The following is a 19,716-nucleotide window of genomic DNA, read 5'->3' as shown; positions in this document are numbered from 1 at the left end:
CTTTCCTCTCCTCCCAATGTGCCCTTTCCCTTGTCCTGGCTTGCACTTTTCCCTAGTCTCTCTTCATCTCTCCAATTTTCAGATTTTCATAGATCTGAAGGCCTGACAGAACAATGACATTGACCCAGACCAACATGCAGAGCTTAAGTCCAAGACCAACCCCCATAACATCCATATCAAGATGCAGCCTATGAGTTAGATAACTTTTAAATATGCTGTCACAGTTCAAAGATATTACAGGGAGGCTGCTGTGTTCCTTGGCAGTCTACTGCAGTGGTTATCAGCTGCTAAATCCAGTATTCGAAATGTACATTTCAACAATGAAATTCTACAAATACAGTTATTTCTATTTCAGGTTCCACAAATGCTTCTGTTCTACATTTCATTGACTTGGGGGCTGGGGGTGTTGATTGTGATAGTTCCTATTTCAAGTCACAAGCTTAAGTAAAAGACTCAAATGATCATGCAAAAAATTGCTCCAGAAGTTTTACTGTGTAATATAATTACCCTTAATCTCCCTCCTACTTACCAATCAAGGCGCTGCACTAATTATTTAATAATAATATATTAGGATTCTTGGAAGAAGATATGCTAAAGCCCTCAGTGCATGAGTTTCTGGGCCAAAGTACTTAGACAAAGGAAAATAAATCACTTATTGAAAGCCAAAGTTATTCTCCTGAAGCCAAAAGGGAACCTTTCCAATGAGCTTTCAGGAATAAATGGCTGAACTCTTACCCTCCTCCTTAGCTAAAGCTCAAATTCAGGCCATGCTTGCTTGCACCACTGTCTCCTCTCAGGCTGCACAGAACAGGACATCAGCTCCTGGCTGCTTTTGTTCACTTGCAGCAGAATTCTCAGCATTGGAGGCAAGGAAGCATTCTTGCACTCATAACTGTGGAAGGGTTAACCACGACAGCTTTGAAGTTTCTGACTAAAGCCCTTATCTCCAAGTACCTGAAATACCTGCCAAGGCAGCAGGAGGCCCAGACCATCACCATCATTTGTCAGCACTTCCTGCCTGCTGCATCCAATCTTTTGACATCACTCCCTGAATTTGTTTCAGACAGAAGCACTGTGGCACTGTGCAATCTCAATTAGAAAGCAGAATAGCCACAAAGCATGACTTTGTACATGATTTAGTGCTAAATCAAGAACTCACTGGATGACAGGAGGTAACCTCTGTTTATTTAAAAGATAGAGAAATGGGCAATAGACCTTCCTGCCTTTTAAGACTGTATTCATAAGGCCAAGCAGTGAATTGCACAGTTGCAAGGCTCCTGTCCATCAGATCTGTGATCTGGGACCCCAAGTACTACATTACATTTATGGCTTAAGAGCTTCAATTTGATTTTTGCTGTGTAGCCAGATTTCCCTGGTCTGCTTTCCTCAGATCTTGAAAGGGCAATAGGGTAACATGGTGTGTGACTTTTATCAGATGTAGACTTCAGTATTGACAAGGTAGCAACAGGAGGTATTGGCAAATGGAATGATCCAAGGCTCCAGTTGGTGATCACTCACTTTAATCCTCCCTAATCAACTCTTTAGTGGTGCCGCCTGTCTGCTAGCCATAGGCATGAAGCAGCTGTGAGGATGCAGCACTAAAGGATTAGAACCCATATAACAATCATCCACTTACAGGCTGAAAGTGGGTTCTTCAGGAGATCAACCGAAAACTGGTAGGTGCAAGTACACAAATAACATTCTTCAATTAAAAAAATAATGATAATCAATACATCAGACTGAAACACTGGGGCAGAGGGAGGGGCAAAGAAACTAAACTCCTTTAGGATGGTTTTCCCTCTGCCCCCTCCAAACTTTGTTTGACAACCAGAATACTTTACAAAGGAAACATTTACTTAAACAGGAAAAAAAAAATTCCACTTTGTTTTGAGGAAACGACAAATACAAAACAAAATGCTTCTGCTTTTCTTTCTAGGTAGACTTTTTCCCCCAAACAGTTTGCTGAATATCAACAGGAATTTGCAAACTATTTTGATCAGCCTGAAGCTGCATGTTTAAGAGGTGATGTTTTAGCTGAAAACATTCACTCATCTTTACTGCTAGCTGCAAAAGTAGATCTGCTTATACTGCTGCATCTACACAAAAAAGCACATGACCACAGTTTCAAGAAGCTACATTATTCTAGAAGTGACCCCTAGCTTTTAAAACTCCTAACCAAATTTTATGCAGCTCCAAATGCTGAGGACACATAGATCTAACACTTTGGCTCATACCTATTCCTTAGCCTAACTGCAGTATATTCAGGTCTGCTATATGCATAGCATTCTTTCCAGACTTGAAGACTGCTTAACCACATGACCTCTGAGCTCTCAATCCTATTCCTCATCTGTAGTCAATCATATTTAAAAAACCAGAACAGGAGAAGAAAAAAATATCAATTTTGTCCTCATTACTTCCACAGCATTTGTTATCTTCAGTAAGCAACTTAATACTTCCTCCACATTCATGCCCTGCCTTCACTTTTTTCTCCCCTCCAGGCCTGCGTAAATAACGAGGAGCCAGAGGATGGATAAACCTTGCACTCCACCATCAAAGGTGCTACAGGAAGCAATCCCCTGTGGCCTGGATCTTTGGCAGAGGAAATGCAGGATGGTGACCTCCATTCTATTTTTCATTCCTTGTCTTTTCAAATGCAATGAATGTACATTGAAGAATGGCCACACAGTTGGTTTTTAATTCTCCAAGTGCCCTGACGAACCATTCCTACCATAGTCTGGTGGTATTAGCCAATAGATGGCACGGGCCTGAAGACCTCGGGCAGAAGAAGTCTCTCCAGAGATGCAGTTGAAGTTGGAGCTGCTTCCTTGTGCCATGGATCCATAAAGAAGGAAGCACTGCAAAACACCCTGGGACATTTCCTATGTTCTGTAGTTAGCTTCTTCCCCTTCTCCTTTCCCTTGTTCTGAAAAGAGCCTAAAACCCCTAACACAACTTCATTTCCTCCCTGCCTGTATAGAACTAGGTGGGGGCTATTTACATTTGAGTTTAGTCTTTTTGGTTTATTTTGGTTTTTTGTTTATAAGTTATAGATGAGAACTCTTCCCTTCTTCCCCACTGTCCATCCAGGACTCCCTTCCTCATTCTCTATCCTTTAGACATGGTCTGCACCTTAGCAGTAGGCATTTGTCCTGGAATTCAGTGTTCTGTGACCTAACTCCTATAATCCTGAACGGCTAAAAAACTAGTACAAGCACCAAATCTTTACTCAGCATGGAGCTTAGCCCCATTTCAACATGCCAAGCCATTCCCAGAGCAGCTGCAGCTTGCTCTTGGTTTGCCTATCTACATTAACTTAACACTGGTGTAGTCATATACACAGCTGAAACCTGCTGCAAGACACTGGAAAATGCCTGGTTCTTCATGGATCACAGATGTTTCCGTAGCTGCCCCCTTCACCAACCAGCCACGCTTATTCCAGGCACAAGCCTGGCAACATCCCGATGGAAGGAGTTTTTTTGTGACAGGATAGTTTTGAGGGGAGGGAATGGGCTGAAGGAAAGGGGAAATATAAATGTAATTAAGTTGCATTAATGAGCTGCAGCAATTAATTAAAAAACCCCAACAAACAACAAAATGCAATGTCAGTTTTGTTAGCTATGTCTCCCAGCATGTTTAGTGTCAAGTGGAGAAAGAGCAGTGGTCAGCCATCCATGGCTTCTTTGGCTGATATGTTCCAAGTGCTGTTGTAATTCTTTGTCTTGCCTAATCTGTTTTTGAGTTTACTTGGCATTTTTGAGGAACGCTTTTCAGAAGAGTCACACTAGATGCCATGCTAGGGAGGAGAAGTGTGAGGGCAGAATTAAAGTAAATAAAAACATTAAGTGCTAAGTCAAAGACAGAATGATGCACCTTTCTTTGTCCCATTCCAAAGGGCCCAAGAAGCAAAGTTCTCTTCCATGAGCTGAAAAGTTTAAGCACTAAGACAACATTTTTTGTTTCTGTGCAACTTCCATTCCAAGTACTCCCTGCAACCTAACATCCTGAGTTCTGATCAGGTGCAGCTGCAAGAAAAAATGTCTTCCTTAAGTTGTTGGGTTTTGGGGGGGTTTATTTTTGTTTGGTTTTTGTTTGTTTGGTTTTGTTTGGGTTTGGTTGGTTGGTTTTGGGGTTTGTTTTTGTTTTGTGTTTGTTTGCTGTTTTTTTTCCCCTCTTTTTGCCAGTAGAAGCCACAGCTTCTCACTGAGCAGAACAGACAACTGACAGTTACTGGCTTGATATTAGTTTCATAATTTGAGGGGAAAAAAAAAGCTCAACCCTCTTTAAAACAGTGCTGCCTGAAAAAACATAACTACCTCCCTTAATAGTCAATACTGTGTTACTACCAAGTTAAAAATACAGTAGAACACAAGCTACTATACCATTTAGACACTACACACAGGAGTGCACATACACCATCTCTTAGCACTTTTTCCACCTCTTCTTCAATTTGGTTCATTTCTGTATTGCACTCCTTCCTACCTGCCCACCTGATGTTCCCTGGAAGGGCAGAAAAAGGAATAGGAGAATAAATATCCTCTAGTCACAGATTTTTCCATGAAATACTTCATTTATATAGGGCTTTTGAAATTAATCTTCCCTTTCTTCATCATAAAACACTGACTTTACACTTTTTGGTTTAATACTATTTCTTTCCCTGAGAAAGAAGTGTTGTCCATCAGATACTAGCATTCTTTATTGGCCTTGTTTGAGAGTAACCAAAATTCAGCACAGGTGGTGGAGAAAGCAGTTTCAGCTCTGAACAGCTGAAACATTACACTGGTAGTTTCAGGAAGGAATTCTTCTAGATGGTAGTACACAGTCAGAAGGAACTCTGAATTATTCTGAGGTCTGTATACTTTTACCACTATTATCTCTCCAACTGACCAAGCCTTGACATCACATGTACTAAAAAAACTGATCAAAACCATTTACCAAGTACTCTAAAGAGACTAAGCATCAACCTCTGCACTTAATGGCATGCCTCTTGACTTTAATACACACTAGTAAAGATGAATTAAATAAATACAACTGTAATGACCGAGTAGCTTCATAACTACCACCCTGTGTTATGACAAACACAGGTAATTAAGTATCTTTCAATAGAAGTAAAATAAAGGTTCAGGTAAGCCTGTAATATGTAGTATCAACAATTGCCATAAGTCATCAAAAGAAAAAAAAAATCAGTCTGAGAAGAAAGAAAATAAGACAAACTGCCAAGGGTCATATCCCACACTTAATTACCTCCTCTAGTTTTCATTAGCAGAGACATTAATCCTTCATACTCTGACAACTCTTCCTCCTGGTCTGCCTGTGTCACACATAACAGAAGGACTACAAGGCCACACCATGGCCGCGTTCTGTTAGGGTAGGGACTCCCAGTCGTTTGCACCTCCAATGTGCTCTAAGAGTGAGGAGCTGCTGAAGGTTTTGCTCGGGTGGGTTCCCTTATGGCCAGGTTCAGAGTGCCCTCTATTGGGGATAGGCATCACTGGGGATACTGCTAATCAAAAAATAACAGGTACCTGTTTCTAAAGGCATCTTCCCATAGAAAAAACAGCTCCCCCCTTCCAGATGTGAAAAAGCCACAATTTTCAAGTGTTAAATAAAAGAAGCCCAGAAATAGCTGGTATATTTGCAGCCTTGCAGTCCTGCTGATGCTCAGGCTTCCAGCCACACTGAGCTGAAGTTTAAGAGGAAATGCTACTACTCCAACACTGACCTGGTTTTGTTTTCCCTTCTCAGATTAGCACATCTACTTAAATGTAAGCTTTTGCTTAAAATAAAATAAAACAGAGGCAAAATAACGCAAATAATAGTTTGAACTGACACACCTAATTGGGCATGGTGGTGCAATTCTGTTCCCTGTGAAAGCTGCTGTCTGGCAAAACCCCACCAATTCCTCCAGGAGTTGGAGAGTTTAAACTGTTCAACTAGTAACTTCTCTCACCTTTGCCCAAAGCTGTGTTAATATTACCTTCTTCTGAAGGGAAAGATGAAGGTATCTGTCCTCAAATAACTCACACCTCAGAGTTACTCAGAGTCAAGCCTATAAACCTGTTCAGTACCCAGGATTGGAACCAAACAGAAGCAACTCCAGAGCCAGTGCTCCAGTCTCCACAGATCTGTTTAAGAGCCATGTACCAAAACTCTGCATCAAGTTTAGGTGTAGAATTATTCCCTACTTACACAGCTTTGTGTATTGGGTCCTTATTCTCCTGCATCCTTGCACCTTCTTTTGCTGTTAGAGGAGTCTGGAGGATGCACATGCTGTCTCATGACTTCCAAAGGAAGTTAATGGATGGCAAGAACAGTTACTTCTCTCACTTGTGCCCACATAACACTCAAGGACAGAAGTTCAAGTGATCTGAAACCTGATGCTCCTGTAACATCTTAGGGCACTACCACACCCTGTTCCCCAGTAGGGCATTACACTGGAATCAGATACGCAGACCTTTGGAAGATAAACAAAAGAAAAATTTTATTTTGTGAAAAAGAACAGTTAAATTTAAAAAAACATACTTCCATTCCCTTGCAGCTAACAAGCTATAGTATTGACAAAACTTTCTCTTTCTGGTTACATGATAGAATGTTCCATTTAAAATTAGAATCATCAGTTTAGCCAGCAAACAGAAGTCCTAAAAAGGTAAGTTTCCATAGTTACCTTCTAGTAGGATGGTACACAACAGCCAGGCTCTGGAAGAAGCTTCCAGGAGATCTAGTGACCCTGACCATCAAAGAGCCTTTAAAAAACCTTCTGTTCAGGGAGGTCAGCTGAGAGTAAGTAGGTTGGAGAGTCTACTATAGGCCAGGCTTTTCACTCAGTTATGTGGATTTGAGTATTACCAAAACATTCTGTCAATTGTTGAAAGTTAAATGAGGGGTGGGGGAAAAGACAGCAAAGAGCTCAGAAGAAAAAGCTATGTCTTCCCTTCCCCACAATACATTGCTGCCAAGTATTCTGTCTCAACAGAATGCATTTCACATAAAAACACGCCCATTTTGACACAGACAAAGGAAGCCATCAACCCTAGGAGCATAATCTCTAAACTTCTAAATGAGAAAGAGCCCTTGATTTCATCACAGAGCAGGGATTCATTTGAAAATGCAAGAATTTGGAGAAGGAGAATCTCTGTCAATACAGCCTCTTTTTGGAGGAAAAAAGAAACTAGCAGAGTTTTTCTGGAGCAGTCCTACAGCAAGATCAGCAAGAGCACAGCAAACCAGCAACTCTTACTAGAAACACTGTACATAGGAAGCATATTTAAGTAAGTTGTTACATTTATGCCAAGCTACCCTGCAAATAAGATGGCTCCAGCATCAAACTATTTACTTATTTTCTTCCTCTGCTGTGTTATGAATGAGTTGTATAGACTTATGTCTTTCCCCTTAGGCATATCATGGTTCAGGACATGAAAGTCTTCACACTTCCCCGGATGACCGCTCTGCAGATAGGACACAATCTCAAATTGAGGGCACATTCTCCACAAGCTACCAGGTGGCCACAAGGAACAAACACAACAGACACATCTCTGTCCATGCACACTTTGCACATCTTTTCCTCTTGCAGCCGTCGGAGCTGTTCTTCTGTGCTCATCCGAGACTCATCTTTACCAAAAAAAGAAAACAAAAAACCCCCAAACTGTTAGTGTTACAAGAACCCCAGAGTGCCAGTCCTGCCATCTTCAGAAGTCACACTGTAAGTTGCTCATCATTTTGTTCAGAGACTGACTGCAAAGATGGCAAAAGTACCTCTCAGGCAAATTTCATTTTAAAAAAACCTAACCAAAACAAAACCACAGCTATTACAGACTGTCTCACCTACACACAATTCAGCATATCTACACATGCTGGACCGAGCAGGGACAGAGATCGACATCTTTTTATCATAATACATAAATTACCCCTAGCAAACCAAGTTTTTTTTGTATAACAGCTTGCTTCACAGTAGAACTCTAATTCCTGAATAAGGATCTCTATGTTCTGTTACCATTCAAGCTATCTCACATTCTTCTTCAGGATTAAAATTAATACAATGACCGCTGATACCATTACTATAAAAACCATCCCAATTATGCCTAGGCTCAATTTCACCACCACTGTCAGCCCAGTGCACCTGATTCCTTTTGTTGCACAGCTGGCATTTCTTCTCTTGAACTTGATGTTTCAGTCTCTCTCTGAACAGCATCTGTATAACCAGGAAAGAAGATGGCATTAAATGCTACCCCGTTCCTCCCTCTTCAGACAGTGCTCTTTAAAAACATGAAAAATCCCAGATTTCAGCAGCCTTGGATCAAACACCTCTTGATTCCACTGTTAACTGCACACACTCAGTCTGGTAAAGCTGATGTTCTCTATGGTGCTTTAGTCACTGTGTACATTCCACATCACACCGTGTCCTCAAAGTTGGCTTATCTATCAGACAGCAGGAACCATCCTGCTACCATTTAATCACACTTGATTTTGTGGAAATTTATTTTTTGTCTTAACTAAAGAAATGGCAGATCACAATATGGAGACAAGAGCTTTGCAAAGCAGGCTGGCTACCTGAGAAAGCCTGTGTGGATTTGCATCTTCAAATGAACTTCACTTAGCAAACAGACTCCACAAAACACATAACACAAGACAGACCTAGATCAGTTAAGGAGAATACATATTAAAGCAAACAAGAAGTATTGCTATTTCTGATCAAATCACTGATTCAATTTTAAATAGGCTTGGAGTACTCATCCATCCTAGAAGCCTTGCTTCAGACAACTGCCTCTGTCTGCATCAGATGTGAATTGGTGCACAAGCCTCCACATTGTGCAGCTGCCTGCTACTGCAGGTCTAAGAGCAGCAGAAAACACTGAGGATTATCTACACCACAGCCTATTGGAGGCAGATATAGTTACTGATACCCCAGTAATCACAGTTCCTTCAGATTTCTTTAATGCAGAGCCTCATTCTTCAGCCTCTCAAAAAAAGGCAGGCTTGAGTACATTACTTTTAAATCCAGCCTAGGAAGAGAGAAAGCAGACCCACAAGACAACAGTGCCCAAGATGAAGTGAATAAGAGGGTAAATATCCACCACCAACGTGGTCATGTGAGTCAGGCATACCTCTACTTTCCTCTGCACTGCTGCTCTTTTCCCAGTCTGGCTGAAGCAGATCAGAAATCAGTTCAGACTCAGAAAGGTAGAAAGTCCCAGTCAGTATGTATTTATTCTCTACCAGGTTAGCCACCCAGGTGGGGTCAAAGCCCATCTGCAGGACATTCTGCACTATGGTAAACTGTTTCAGAGAAGGAAGAGCCTGCAACTCCCAATTCCTCAGAGGATCTGTAAAGCAGTGAGCAGATACTTTACAAAAATGCAAAACTTTGGGCAAAAAGTGTGCCACTCCCTGAAGCTGATATAAAATGGCTTTAATTTATTCTAGAATATTCCACAAACTATCCATCTAGCTAGATCAACATCCAGATTTATAGTTTTTACTTTCAATTATGACTTACAAGAAAGGCATCAAAAGCCATTTCATAAGAGCCAAGAAACTAATTTTGGATGGTTTATTCTAACGTATCAGTGAACCAAGTTTCCCATGTCTGGCCCCAGTCCAGAATCCTTATCTTTGTTTTCACATCCCAGAACTGAAGTCTCAAAACTGCTTTTATGAAGATGAAGTGGAACATCCTAATTGAAGTCTCTCCTACCTCATAATCTAGCTCAACCATTCATCAATAAAGACAGAAGTGGGAAATTCAGCTGGCAGCCTGTTCAAAGGCTTAAGTCTTTCTTAAGCTCACCCTATCGGATAGGCTCTTAAACAGAATGCGAAAAAAATCAGTTTTCCACAGTTACAGGAGCCAATTTTCACCTACTTAAGTTTCCAGGAACAACTGATGAATGGCAATAGATCCCCAGGATCAACACTTTCCTGAATAACTAAATCCTCTAGCTGTTCTCTAGTCTCCTATCAGTTATGTTTAAAATGCTGTAGTATGGAAGACTCCACAGACATACAACATCAAGAGCATGGACAAGTCAAAGGAAGGTTAGACAAGCACCCAAAAGTCACATGATTATGCAGACTAGCTAAAGGTCTCTAGTCTTAGACTAAGAGGCCTCACAAGAGCAAGTAATTTTGCTTCTTGTACTAGAGACTATTTCCTAAAAAAAAAAAAAAAGTGAAACAGCTTCTAGAATACCAAAACATCTCTCAAACACCTTGTCTACAGAGCGCACAGTAGCTGGGGTGAGATAGAAGCAGCAAGACTACACCACTTTCAACAGAAGCCAAAATATCATGTAATTATAGCACTGACCTTGGGAAGCGGAAAGATCTTGTTCGGTATGAACCCAGGAATCTCTCTGAAAATGTCAGAAGACAGTCACAAAAGAGAAGCACATGTTCAACACTCCCCCATCTACCAAACTCCCATCCACTACACACAAAATATTGATGACTCACTGGAGATAGCAGGGTGCTAGAAAAGGACTCCTGAACACTGCTAACAAATTCTCTCCCCTTTGACAGCAATAAAAAGTCACACCTAGAAGCAGAAACAGTTAAATACATTAGTACAGGGTATCAAGTAAGAGTAGCAGTTGTAGTTTGACTTTTAAAGCAAATAAATCCATATATCCATACAGAAAGAAAAATCTAGAACCAAGCTAATAACAGAGCCTGGAAGCAGTGTTTATTATCAGTATACCTGCATCTCATTTGTCTCTCAATTGGGAGTAATTCTGTCTTATGGAAGAAATCAATATGGAATGCACACAATCTTTTGGCCTTGCTTCAAGGGACATTTGTCAACCAAGACTGACTTACCCTGGATACCATTTGGCATGTTCCCTCCAAGGATCATCTCCAAATGACCAGCTCCTCACACCTCCACCACAGTAAAAACACCTCACTACATCACCTTGTCCTGAAAAAGACAAAGAGATTTGGCATCTGAGACACTGTACGTTCCACTAGCCCTGGATGAGAACCTGGGGAAAGATTCAGCACAGGGCACAGGCTACCAGACAGAGTGGATGAGCACATGACAATTTACTAATGCTATACAAGTTGTATAGGGGCAGGAAATCCGATGAGAGTTTGAAACGGAGCTGCAGCTGGTTGAGATAATTCCAGAACTGGGTCACAAGCTAACAGGCAGCATACATGTGAGCACCGCAGCTCCCATGTATGCACATACCTATCCAGTCCCTTCTTGCCTGCATTTATAGCAGAGCTGTAATTAATTATACCTATAAACATGCTTTGTTTCCTAACCACAATCTGCCCTAAGCAGCAGCAGGCATGGTCAGATGACATACACAGCTTTCATCACCTAGGTATAAGAATTTGGCACAACACGGCCCCAGGCTTCTCATCCTGCTACTGTGCTTCTCTTCACAGAAATGATGGAGAAGAAAAGTTACAGCCAAACACAGTGAAGAATAACTGCCTACAAATGCCCTGCCCTAAGGGCAATGAAACAACATCAGTAAAGGCTGCCAGTGAGTTCAAGTCAGAGACACTATCTTCCAAACACTCTCATGTTAGAGCACTGTGTGGCTTAACTGGAGTGCTCAGTTCCTGAGCTGTCCTGCTTAAGGAACAGCAGAGGAGCGCCATGTCAGACTGCTGCTGCCTAATGAGTCCCCAGAGCCTCTGTGCTGGGCTCTCAAACAGCTGCTCTGCAAGTGATTAACCAAGCCCAAAGCAAAACACAAAGGTTTTTAGCTGCAGACACTGCTTTATAGTTTATTCTGTGTTCCTGGCCATGCTGGTCTTGTGTGCTTTAAAAATTAATAAGAAAAAAGCAGCAGGTAAGCTAATATGCCTATAATACTCTTCTATTTCGGCCTGCATGCTGTTTAGTCCCTGCTGTTGTGCTCCAAGTAGGCAAGTACAGATTCTTAGTATTAACTGGATCCAGGTTATGCAATTTGAGTGAAAATCTTACAGAAACAGAGACATACTAGCAAACTAACTAGTCACTTCTAACTCAAGCTAAAAGAACCGAAGGTCAGTTATTTAGACAGACTTTCCTACCTGCATATCTTTCACTGTGTTGCATCTCAGATTTTTCCAGCTATCACAACATTTAAGGCTGGTTTTCCCATTCTTATCTTTACCAACTAGTACTTAAATAAGGGAGAAAAAGCAATTCAATTTTACTTCAACAATGAGAGCGTGAGGCATTCAGGATGCACAGGTTTCTTTCTGCTAAAGGAAACTGACCCTGCCTGTCACTTCCTTCTGTGTCTCTGATGTGCAAATACAAAACTAATAGATTCCTTCATACGGAAGGAGTCATACTTGTAATGCACAGAAATATCACTACATTATTAGCTTTCAAAAAACAGAAGGATCTCCCCAGTTTTTAATTACAGTCAAGCATTCTGTAAATATTTCCTCTGACAGGTCAGCCTGCGGAGTACTTCAACCTATTATCTAACCAGCAAAGCCTTCTCAAGAGGAAAACAATGATGTTATATTGAAATTCACATGCATATAACAACAAGGAATATTGCTTATTTTCCTCCAAAAAAATATATTTTTTATTTCTGTATTACAAAACCAAGGTCCTTATGGCAACAAGCCACAGCAACAGCCAAATGGACTGACTAGCAACAGGTTTCACTTAGATTCATATTTTTTTGAGAAGAGAAGGCTTCAGTGCAAGACACAGCTTATACAAAACATTACATACCAAGTAAGTGCCTCAAGTCCTTTTAGAAGTGCAAGTAATAAATAAGTTCAATGGATCCTAAAGCACACACTTCTCTGCCAGTAAAACATCTGTTTAAAACATAGCCCTTTTTCCACTCCTGCTGGAAGTGACTTGCTAGTGGACACCTCAGTACCCAAACAGGAATTAACATGGAAGTGAATTCTGCACAAGCAGCAAGTGAAACAGCACAGGCTGAAGGAACGATACGATTTCTATCTACACCACACAGACTTGCAAGTATTTGTGCAAGCAACAAAACGCAGTGACACTGCCACAAGTTAATTTGAATAAAAGCTAAAAACTTTTCCCTGAAGTACCCACCTGAGTAAAAGAATCCTGCTCTAGCCAGTTGTTCTGGATGTATGTCAGTATATTGCGGCCAGTTCCGAAACGTAGATAGTCTCACCTCCTCCGTTAACATCTCTGGGTGTTCTGGTTCATTGGGCAGGGCTGTCTCCTCACTGCCTATGCCCTGCAAAAGACTGAGGAACTGCCCATCCACAGTGTCAAAGATTTCCTGAAGAGGAAGCATCTCTTGGTTCCCAACATCCTCACCACAAATGAATCTACAGGAAGGGAAGAACTTCAGGTGCTCTACTATTGGGCAGTCACCAGGTCTCCAGTCCATCAGGACACCGCCACAGCAGAAACACTGCACTTGATCTCTCGGACCCACGAAGAAAAAGCCAGCCTTGACCAGATCTCGGGCAGACACAGGTGAGGTGCCCAGCCATTGCCTAAAAGTCCTCAGTCTTTTCGCTTCATTCCTCATGCTGCATTCAAACAGCTGACAGCAAGCTGCCCCAAGCTCAGTCTCCTCTGATGGTGTCGCGTCCCCCATGGTCTTGTTCTGAAAGAGAGGATGAGATAACCCAGAGCAGTCAGCTGCATTCCCGGTGTCAGGCAGCACTCCCCCTGCGTTATTTGTTCCTCATCCCCATGCATATTCCGGAAAGCTCCTGGTCTTGACAAAGCTGAGCTTGTTTCAGAATTGCAGCCCAATCAGAGATCTGGTGCTTCTGTACTTTGCTGTTGAACTTTTGCTGAGCCCTCACCGGCATCTGAAGGGAAGAGACTAGCACTTTCTGAGCCCCTCTGCCAATTTACAGGCGAGATGCTTGCAGGAACAGATAGTGGAGGGTGAGGGCAAAACCTATGCTGCCTCCCTAGCTAAGCCAATCCAACTTTCAGCATCTGATCTGTGTGATAAATGCCCAGCCATTTTGCACAGCCTTTAAATTAACATTAAAAAGACTTTGCTTTTTTTTCTTTCCCGTAAAAACAGATTTAAGAAGGCATGTCATAACAAAGCAGAGACACACCCAGTGCCTCAATGTTCAGTTTACAGCCAAGCACTGCACAGAAGAACAGTAGATTTTCCATAACCTTATTATGCTAATTAGACAGTAACTATATAGAAACGTCTCTATAATAGAGAACTTCTCCAGGACACACTCTCAAATAATTAGGTCTGGTTTCTATAGAGAAGTGTCCTTAAATCAAAGGCAAGATGTTTTCTGCCTGTGCTAGTTCTGTGCAAGAGGAAGAGGGAAATTAAAGAAGTTTTTGAGTGCCCAATTATCCAAGCCCTCATCTTACTTAAAGTAATAGTCACAAGTAAGCTAAATTGCAACTCAGCTACTACTTCTAGTACTTTATGGCTGGCAAATACACTTTCAAAAGGTCATACAATCACAACTGGGAGTAAGGATCAATTTAACTAATCACTCCAAAGGAATCCTTTTAGAGTGAAGTCACTATACATTTGACTAAATGGTAGATACAATCAAATCCATTTTTTAAATTAAGCACCCATAAAATCCCTCCACCACCCAACTCACTAGGTCAATTCAAGCCAGGGTTGTAGGAAAAGGTGGCTCTAAAAGTTTGGTTTAGAAACTGTGCTTTAGTTAATACAATAAAGCAGTTACTCAAGAGCTACATTGCTGGTATAAAGAAAAATCCATACAGAAAGATAAAAAACCCTGAAAAAGTCACTGATACACAGCAGAATTTGCAAGCTCAGCAAATTTACGAGTATGCCATTTTTCAGCCTGCACAGCAGATTTTGCTGTCAGAACACAGCAGCAGAGACTTGTTCATCAGGCACAGCTCCACAATATCAGCATCACTCTCATCTTGGGCCCTGACAAAACAAAAGCTATTATTCCTAAACCATGACAAATGTTCTTTTCTACTTAGAAGGTGACCAAGTTGTCTTAGCCTACTTCCACTTCAGAACCACAAGTGGCTTAACAGCCAACTCAAGCTTTTTCCAAAAACAATGCAACAGAGAAGAACAAATATATTTATCTTTTGCTTATGAAGAAACCCATTATGGTTTACCTGCATTAAAGACATTTATATGCTCCACAGAGTATCTGTTAACTTCAATAACACAGCTCTCCAAACCAAATTGGTATTTTAAATAGTTACACCACCACTAAAAGTCAATATTCTCCCACAATCCACTACTTACACCTACGTAGTAATAAAATTCTAAAGCACTATAACAGCTAATATGAACAACTCCCTATGATGAGCACAATAAAAGTTAAAAAAAACCCACAAAAAACACACAAAAGCAAAACCAGAAAATAATTTACCTGCAAAATACTTTAAAAAAACCTCCCACAAACCACTTCCAAGAACTAAAACTCTCACAGTCCCACAACTTTGAAGCTACTCTCTAACTCCAAAGGGACTGTAGAGATCTTCCTAAAGCAGCAGAAACCCTCTCAAGGTGTAAGTGGCCCCACCTGACACAGAGGCCATTTCTAATGCTTCATTTTCCCCAATTGGTTGCTTTTGTGCTGAAAGTCTCTATTGGCTGAAGAGTCCACATTTCATCTATATAAGAGTCACCAGGGAAAGAAGCAAAGTTAAGCTTAAGCTTTCTATAGAATGTAAGTGTACCTTTATAATTTGAAATCTTTCTATTCCTTTGCCTTTCTGCAGTCACAATGCAGAATGAAGGATTTTAATGCTAGTTTGAAAGGTGCAATTACTTGAAAATGTGTTTTCCTTCTGCCACTTTTCTGCCTGAGAAGATGCAGGTAGGTCATTCTAAACTACGCGCTTAACAAAATGTAAGTTCTCTGTCTTCTGTGTTTGTAAAAAAAAAAAACCAAACGTAAATTAGGATTTTTCTTTTAAGAAAAAAGATCCAGAGCCCTTTTATTATAGGCAAGCCTATACAAACATTCTAATTAATGAGATGTTGAAACTTTTAATTTTTTAATTAAATATGTGTTAATGAAAATCCCTGAGCAGTAGAGGGCAGTGCTTATATACAACATTTACAGAAGCTTCTAACAAGTGAATGTGGTTCTTTTTTTTCTCTGTAATGAATTTATATGTAATTACACATTACCTTCTGCCCCACAGATCCTGTTCTTTGTAAGTCCATATTGATTTTTGAAGAATGTATTATAAAAATCTAAGATGGAGTCCACAAAATCCCTCTTGCAGAGGCAATTTGGGTTTGTAGCCATGGGAGGTAGGGAATCATCTGTGAACAGATAAGAATGATGGATAGTTTTGATCTTCTGAAGCATTTTTACAAGCCATGACCACATCTTGTATTGCTCATAACCACCTTGTTTCTCAGGTGGGATCTGGGGTGGTGTTGGGAACATGGTGAGCTCCTTGATCCGCCTTCCTCGCAGCCATGCCTTGGTCTCGCCAGCGCTCTGCAAGCAGCTCTCACCAATGCTTTCATGAAATGCTTAAAAAAATCTGCCGATGGCACAGGGTAGCACTGATGCATCATGCAAGCTTCAAGATGGGTTTAAGGTTGGTTTTCTGTGGGGATGCACTCATGTGGTTTTGGAGGAACATTTTGCCAACAAATGAAACCTCAGAAGGATGAGTGAGATGGCTGTAGCAGAAGAAAATGAAGTGACACCAAATCTGATGTTGAAAGCAATTAAAAATAGGTGACCATGCACAAATGATGGGGCTTTATTTTAGCACGCCAAAATTCTGAAAGCAACTAGCATATTCAGAAATGTGTTGTATGCATCTAATATTGATCTTCTTTAGCAACTCATATACATTTTAGGAATAAATAAAATTTATTCCTCCAAACATGAACAATCATTAATTCAGGAAGCCTGAAAAACATTGCTATAAAGAAAATGCACATACTATAAATATATACTGCCAGAACTAATGCACAGGTAACAGATACATATTTTGTGAAGAGATTTTCTAAGGATTCAGACCCTTCAATCTCCTCCCCTAATTCTTTCTTTTGGCCTCCCCTACCACAGCATCTGATTGCCTCAGAAGTTCATGTATTGCAATAGTTAGGAATAGCTAAAATGTAGCTTGCAGCATGATTCATGGAAGTGCTTAGAATCAAATACTATTAATATACCAGCCCACAGGAACAGAACACAGTGCATCTCAAAAGAAAAATCTGCAAAGCACAGCAGATACTCAAAGAATCAATAGAAGAACTGTCCTTAAAATCCTACTATGATTTGAAAGAAAAGCAAACTAACATGCTCCTTGGAGCAAGGAAAATTAAAGCTTTTCTGCCACAAGCCATTACTGTGTTTTATATTGTTTCATAACTTCATTATTTCAGTGTCCAGCCTATTACACAAAATATTTCTGCCACAGAAGATAGCGTGGGTTGAAAACTGTTCAATGCTTTTTCAAAAGGTAACTCTTCGTAGAAAAAAGCTTCTTTTTTATTTTTCTAAATGGCTTTTGGAGCTGAAAAAATTGAGAGTTTATTTTTTATGGGTCGTCTTTTCTCCTCGTTTTTCTACCCCTTCTTGCCTTTGCCAGTGAACACAAAACACGGGGAAAAAAGAAAAAAAGAACAAAACCAAAACAAACTTCTTACTTGGGATTTTTTTTTTGTTTCCCACAGCATTCTGAACACTGCCCCAAATTATATGAACTATTTTCAGTAGGTCAATGCAATATCAAAAGAGCAAGCAGTGTGCTTGGAGGGCTGAGCAGCAGCACAGGGATTAGGAACACGAATTACAGTTTCAGGAGAGGACTGGATGATAAGCATGGAAACCATAAATGCTATTCCCTTTCTCTCTCCCTTTCTGAGTAGCATCTGGATGGTTTCCCCAAAGATCAGCTGTGCTTCTCCTTCCTCTCTGTTCCTGCCTTTCCCTCTCACTGACTCAGATAATTTCCTGATTCCTTCTGATTCTGGCATGGAGGAGCTTCACATTTGTGCTCTGTTCCTCTGCCTACTCAAAGCCTGGCAGAAGGTACAGCCTCACATAAACTGGGTGGCATTGCTACTCCAAATTGTTCACAAATAAAACTAACAGCTCTTCAGAAGAGATTGCTATCAGCTTGTGATTAATGTGCATTCCACCATTCAGCCACTAATTACCTTTAAAGAAGGATTTGTCAGGCATTGACAAATGGAGCTCTAATGGAGCTCATCCTACTTTTTAATTGGTGGAAAATCAGCCATCAAGAAACATAGAATATCTGATTTTCCAATTAGATTCTGCTATAGTTTGGAACGTGTTTTTATTGCAGAGATACGTGCCCAGCTGCCTGAATATTGCTTGGACAACAGGCTGAAAGATCTGTTCTTCACACTAGCAATCACCTTATTTTTCTCCATGCAAATCGACTCAAAACTTAAGCAACAGATTGAACTTACAATTTAATGGAAACTACAACAGTGACAAAGAGTTGCCAATGATAAAGATCAAGAGGGGGACATGGGAGAGCCCCTGTGATCAGTTGTTGCTTGGTTGAGCTGCACGCTACAGCTTTCCAATGAAGTTATCATGCAAAGAATAGCGTGTGCAAAGATGGTGTCAGATGATACCTGCCCACAGGCCACACTCTTTGCATACAAGACAGGAAAGAACAGATACTATTTCTATCTGTCTGCTTTTACTTTTCACCCTAAAAATTATGGAAATTAACATTGGATCCTTGCTTTGGTTACATTCCACAGGGGTGTGAGGTGCAGGAGGGAGATGATTCCAGCATGGCAATGTTTGATTTTACCTCCCTGCACATAGCAGATGGGGCTGCAGAAAATCCCTGTAAAATTTAAATTTTGGAAAAAAAATCTTTGTAATTTACATATGAACTCTTCTGAAAGTTTAGAGAGTGTTACTAAAGGACAAAAAAGATATCCTTAGCTTTTTCTTGTACTAGAAGAACATACCACCATGTTTCCCTCAACAAAGCCAAAATCAAAGAAGAACCTGTGTCAGCCCCCAGGTTACAGTATTACACTCCAAGAGAGATGATAAAATTCTGAATATTGCCTCTTATTTGTATGCTTAAACTGAGACTTCTCATGTTACTGGTTTTGCTTCTAGAAGACTGTGTATTACTCAACAGATAGGCAAGATCATTCTTAAAGCTACCAGGAAGAAGCAATAAATCCTGTTTTCCTAATGCTAAAGAAAGGAAAAAAAGTTCCCCAAAACATGGACGTAGGCACATACATGTATGTATATGTATGTGTGCATATATATGCTTGACATGCCGTGTCTTTAACTCTGGAGTAACAGGTATAGCCAAATCACTGTAGTCCCCTATACCTTAGGATGCTGAAGCAAAATACAGTTCTAACATTCTGCCTACACTCATGGCTAGGATGATTCATAGTCACACAGTTTCTATATCAAGACTAGTGAACATACACCATCACATGGACTTCAGAGCAGTGCCCATCACCGCATATCCAGAACAAGCTTTTTCCTTTCCCTTCCAGATGTTCTACTCTCTAGCCACGCTGGGCACCTTTTCTCACATGTGTTTTTCAAGCACTGCTCTTCAGCCAGTCTTTCTAGCTCATCCAGGGACTCTCAATACCCAAACTCTACTGATCACTTGGCGCTGCTGAAATCAACATAAGCTATACTGAAGGGGGGGCAAGATTCTATCCAGATCCTGCAAAACAGCAGCTGGAAGGAAAAGAAAATGCATTAACCTTCTAAAAAGCCGTGGGGGGAGCAGCTGCAGCGAGCAGCCGGGCTGGTCGGGACCCTCTGCCAGGG

The 19,716-nt window shown here is 40.8% G+C and overlaps 2 protein-coding genes across 2 annotated transcripts in view; one reads left to right on the top strand and one right to left on the bottom strand.

The window, feature by feature from the left end:
- NKAIN4 (Na+/K+ transporting ATPase interacting 4) overlaps nucleotides 1-2,996 on the top strand; it is a gene marked incomplete at its 5' end in the record, with an annotated part of 25,723 nt that extends 22,727 nt beyond the window's left edge. Inside the window, one exon of the mRNA XM_010182499.1 lies at nucleotides 2,499-2,996. Coding sequence (XP_010180801.1) covers nucleotides 2,499-2,508 — 10 coding nt within the window. The remainder of the gene's footprint in view (nucleotides 1-2,498) is intronic.
- A 4,406-nt stretch (nucleotides 2,997-7,402) lies between these two features.
- Nucleotides 7,403-13,547, bottom strand: BIRC7 (baculoviral IAP repeat containing 7). The gene is made up of 6 exons (XM_010182498.1): nucleotides 13,028-13,547; nucleotides 10,810-10,909; nucleotides 10,447-10,528; nucleotides 10,301-10,346; nucleotides 8,114-8,185; nucleotides 7,403-7,605 (listed from the first exon to the last, which is right to left on the bottom strand). Exons 1-6 carry the CDS (start codon nucleotides 13,545-13,547, stop codon nucleotides 7,403-7,405), a joined length of 1,023 nt encoding a protein of 340 aa, XP_010180800.1.
- Nucleotides 13,548-19,716: the final 6,169 nt, after the last annotated feature.

The sequence above is a fragment of the Mesitornis unicolor genome, unplaced genomic scaffold, assembly GCF_000695765.1.
Source record: "Mesitornis unicolor isolate BGI_N332 unplaced genomic scaffold, ASM69576v1 scaffold30154, whole genome shotgun sequence".
In the NCBI taxonomy this organism is placed as follows: domain Eukaryota; kingdom Metazoa; phylum Chordata; class Aves; order Mesitornithiformes; family Mesitornithidae; genus Mesitornis; species Mesitornis unicolor.
This window is presented reverse-complemented; position numbering and strand designations above follow the sequence as displayed.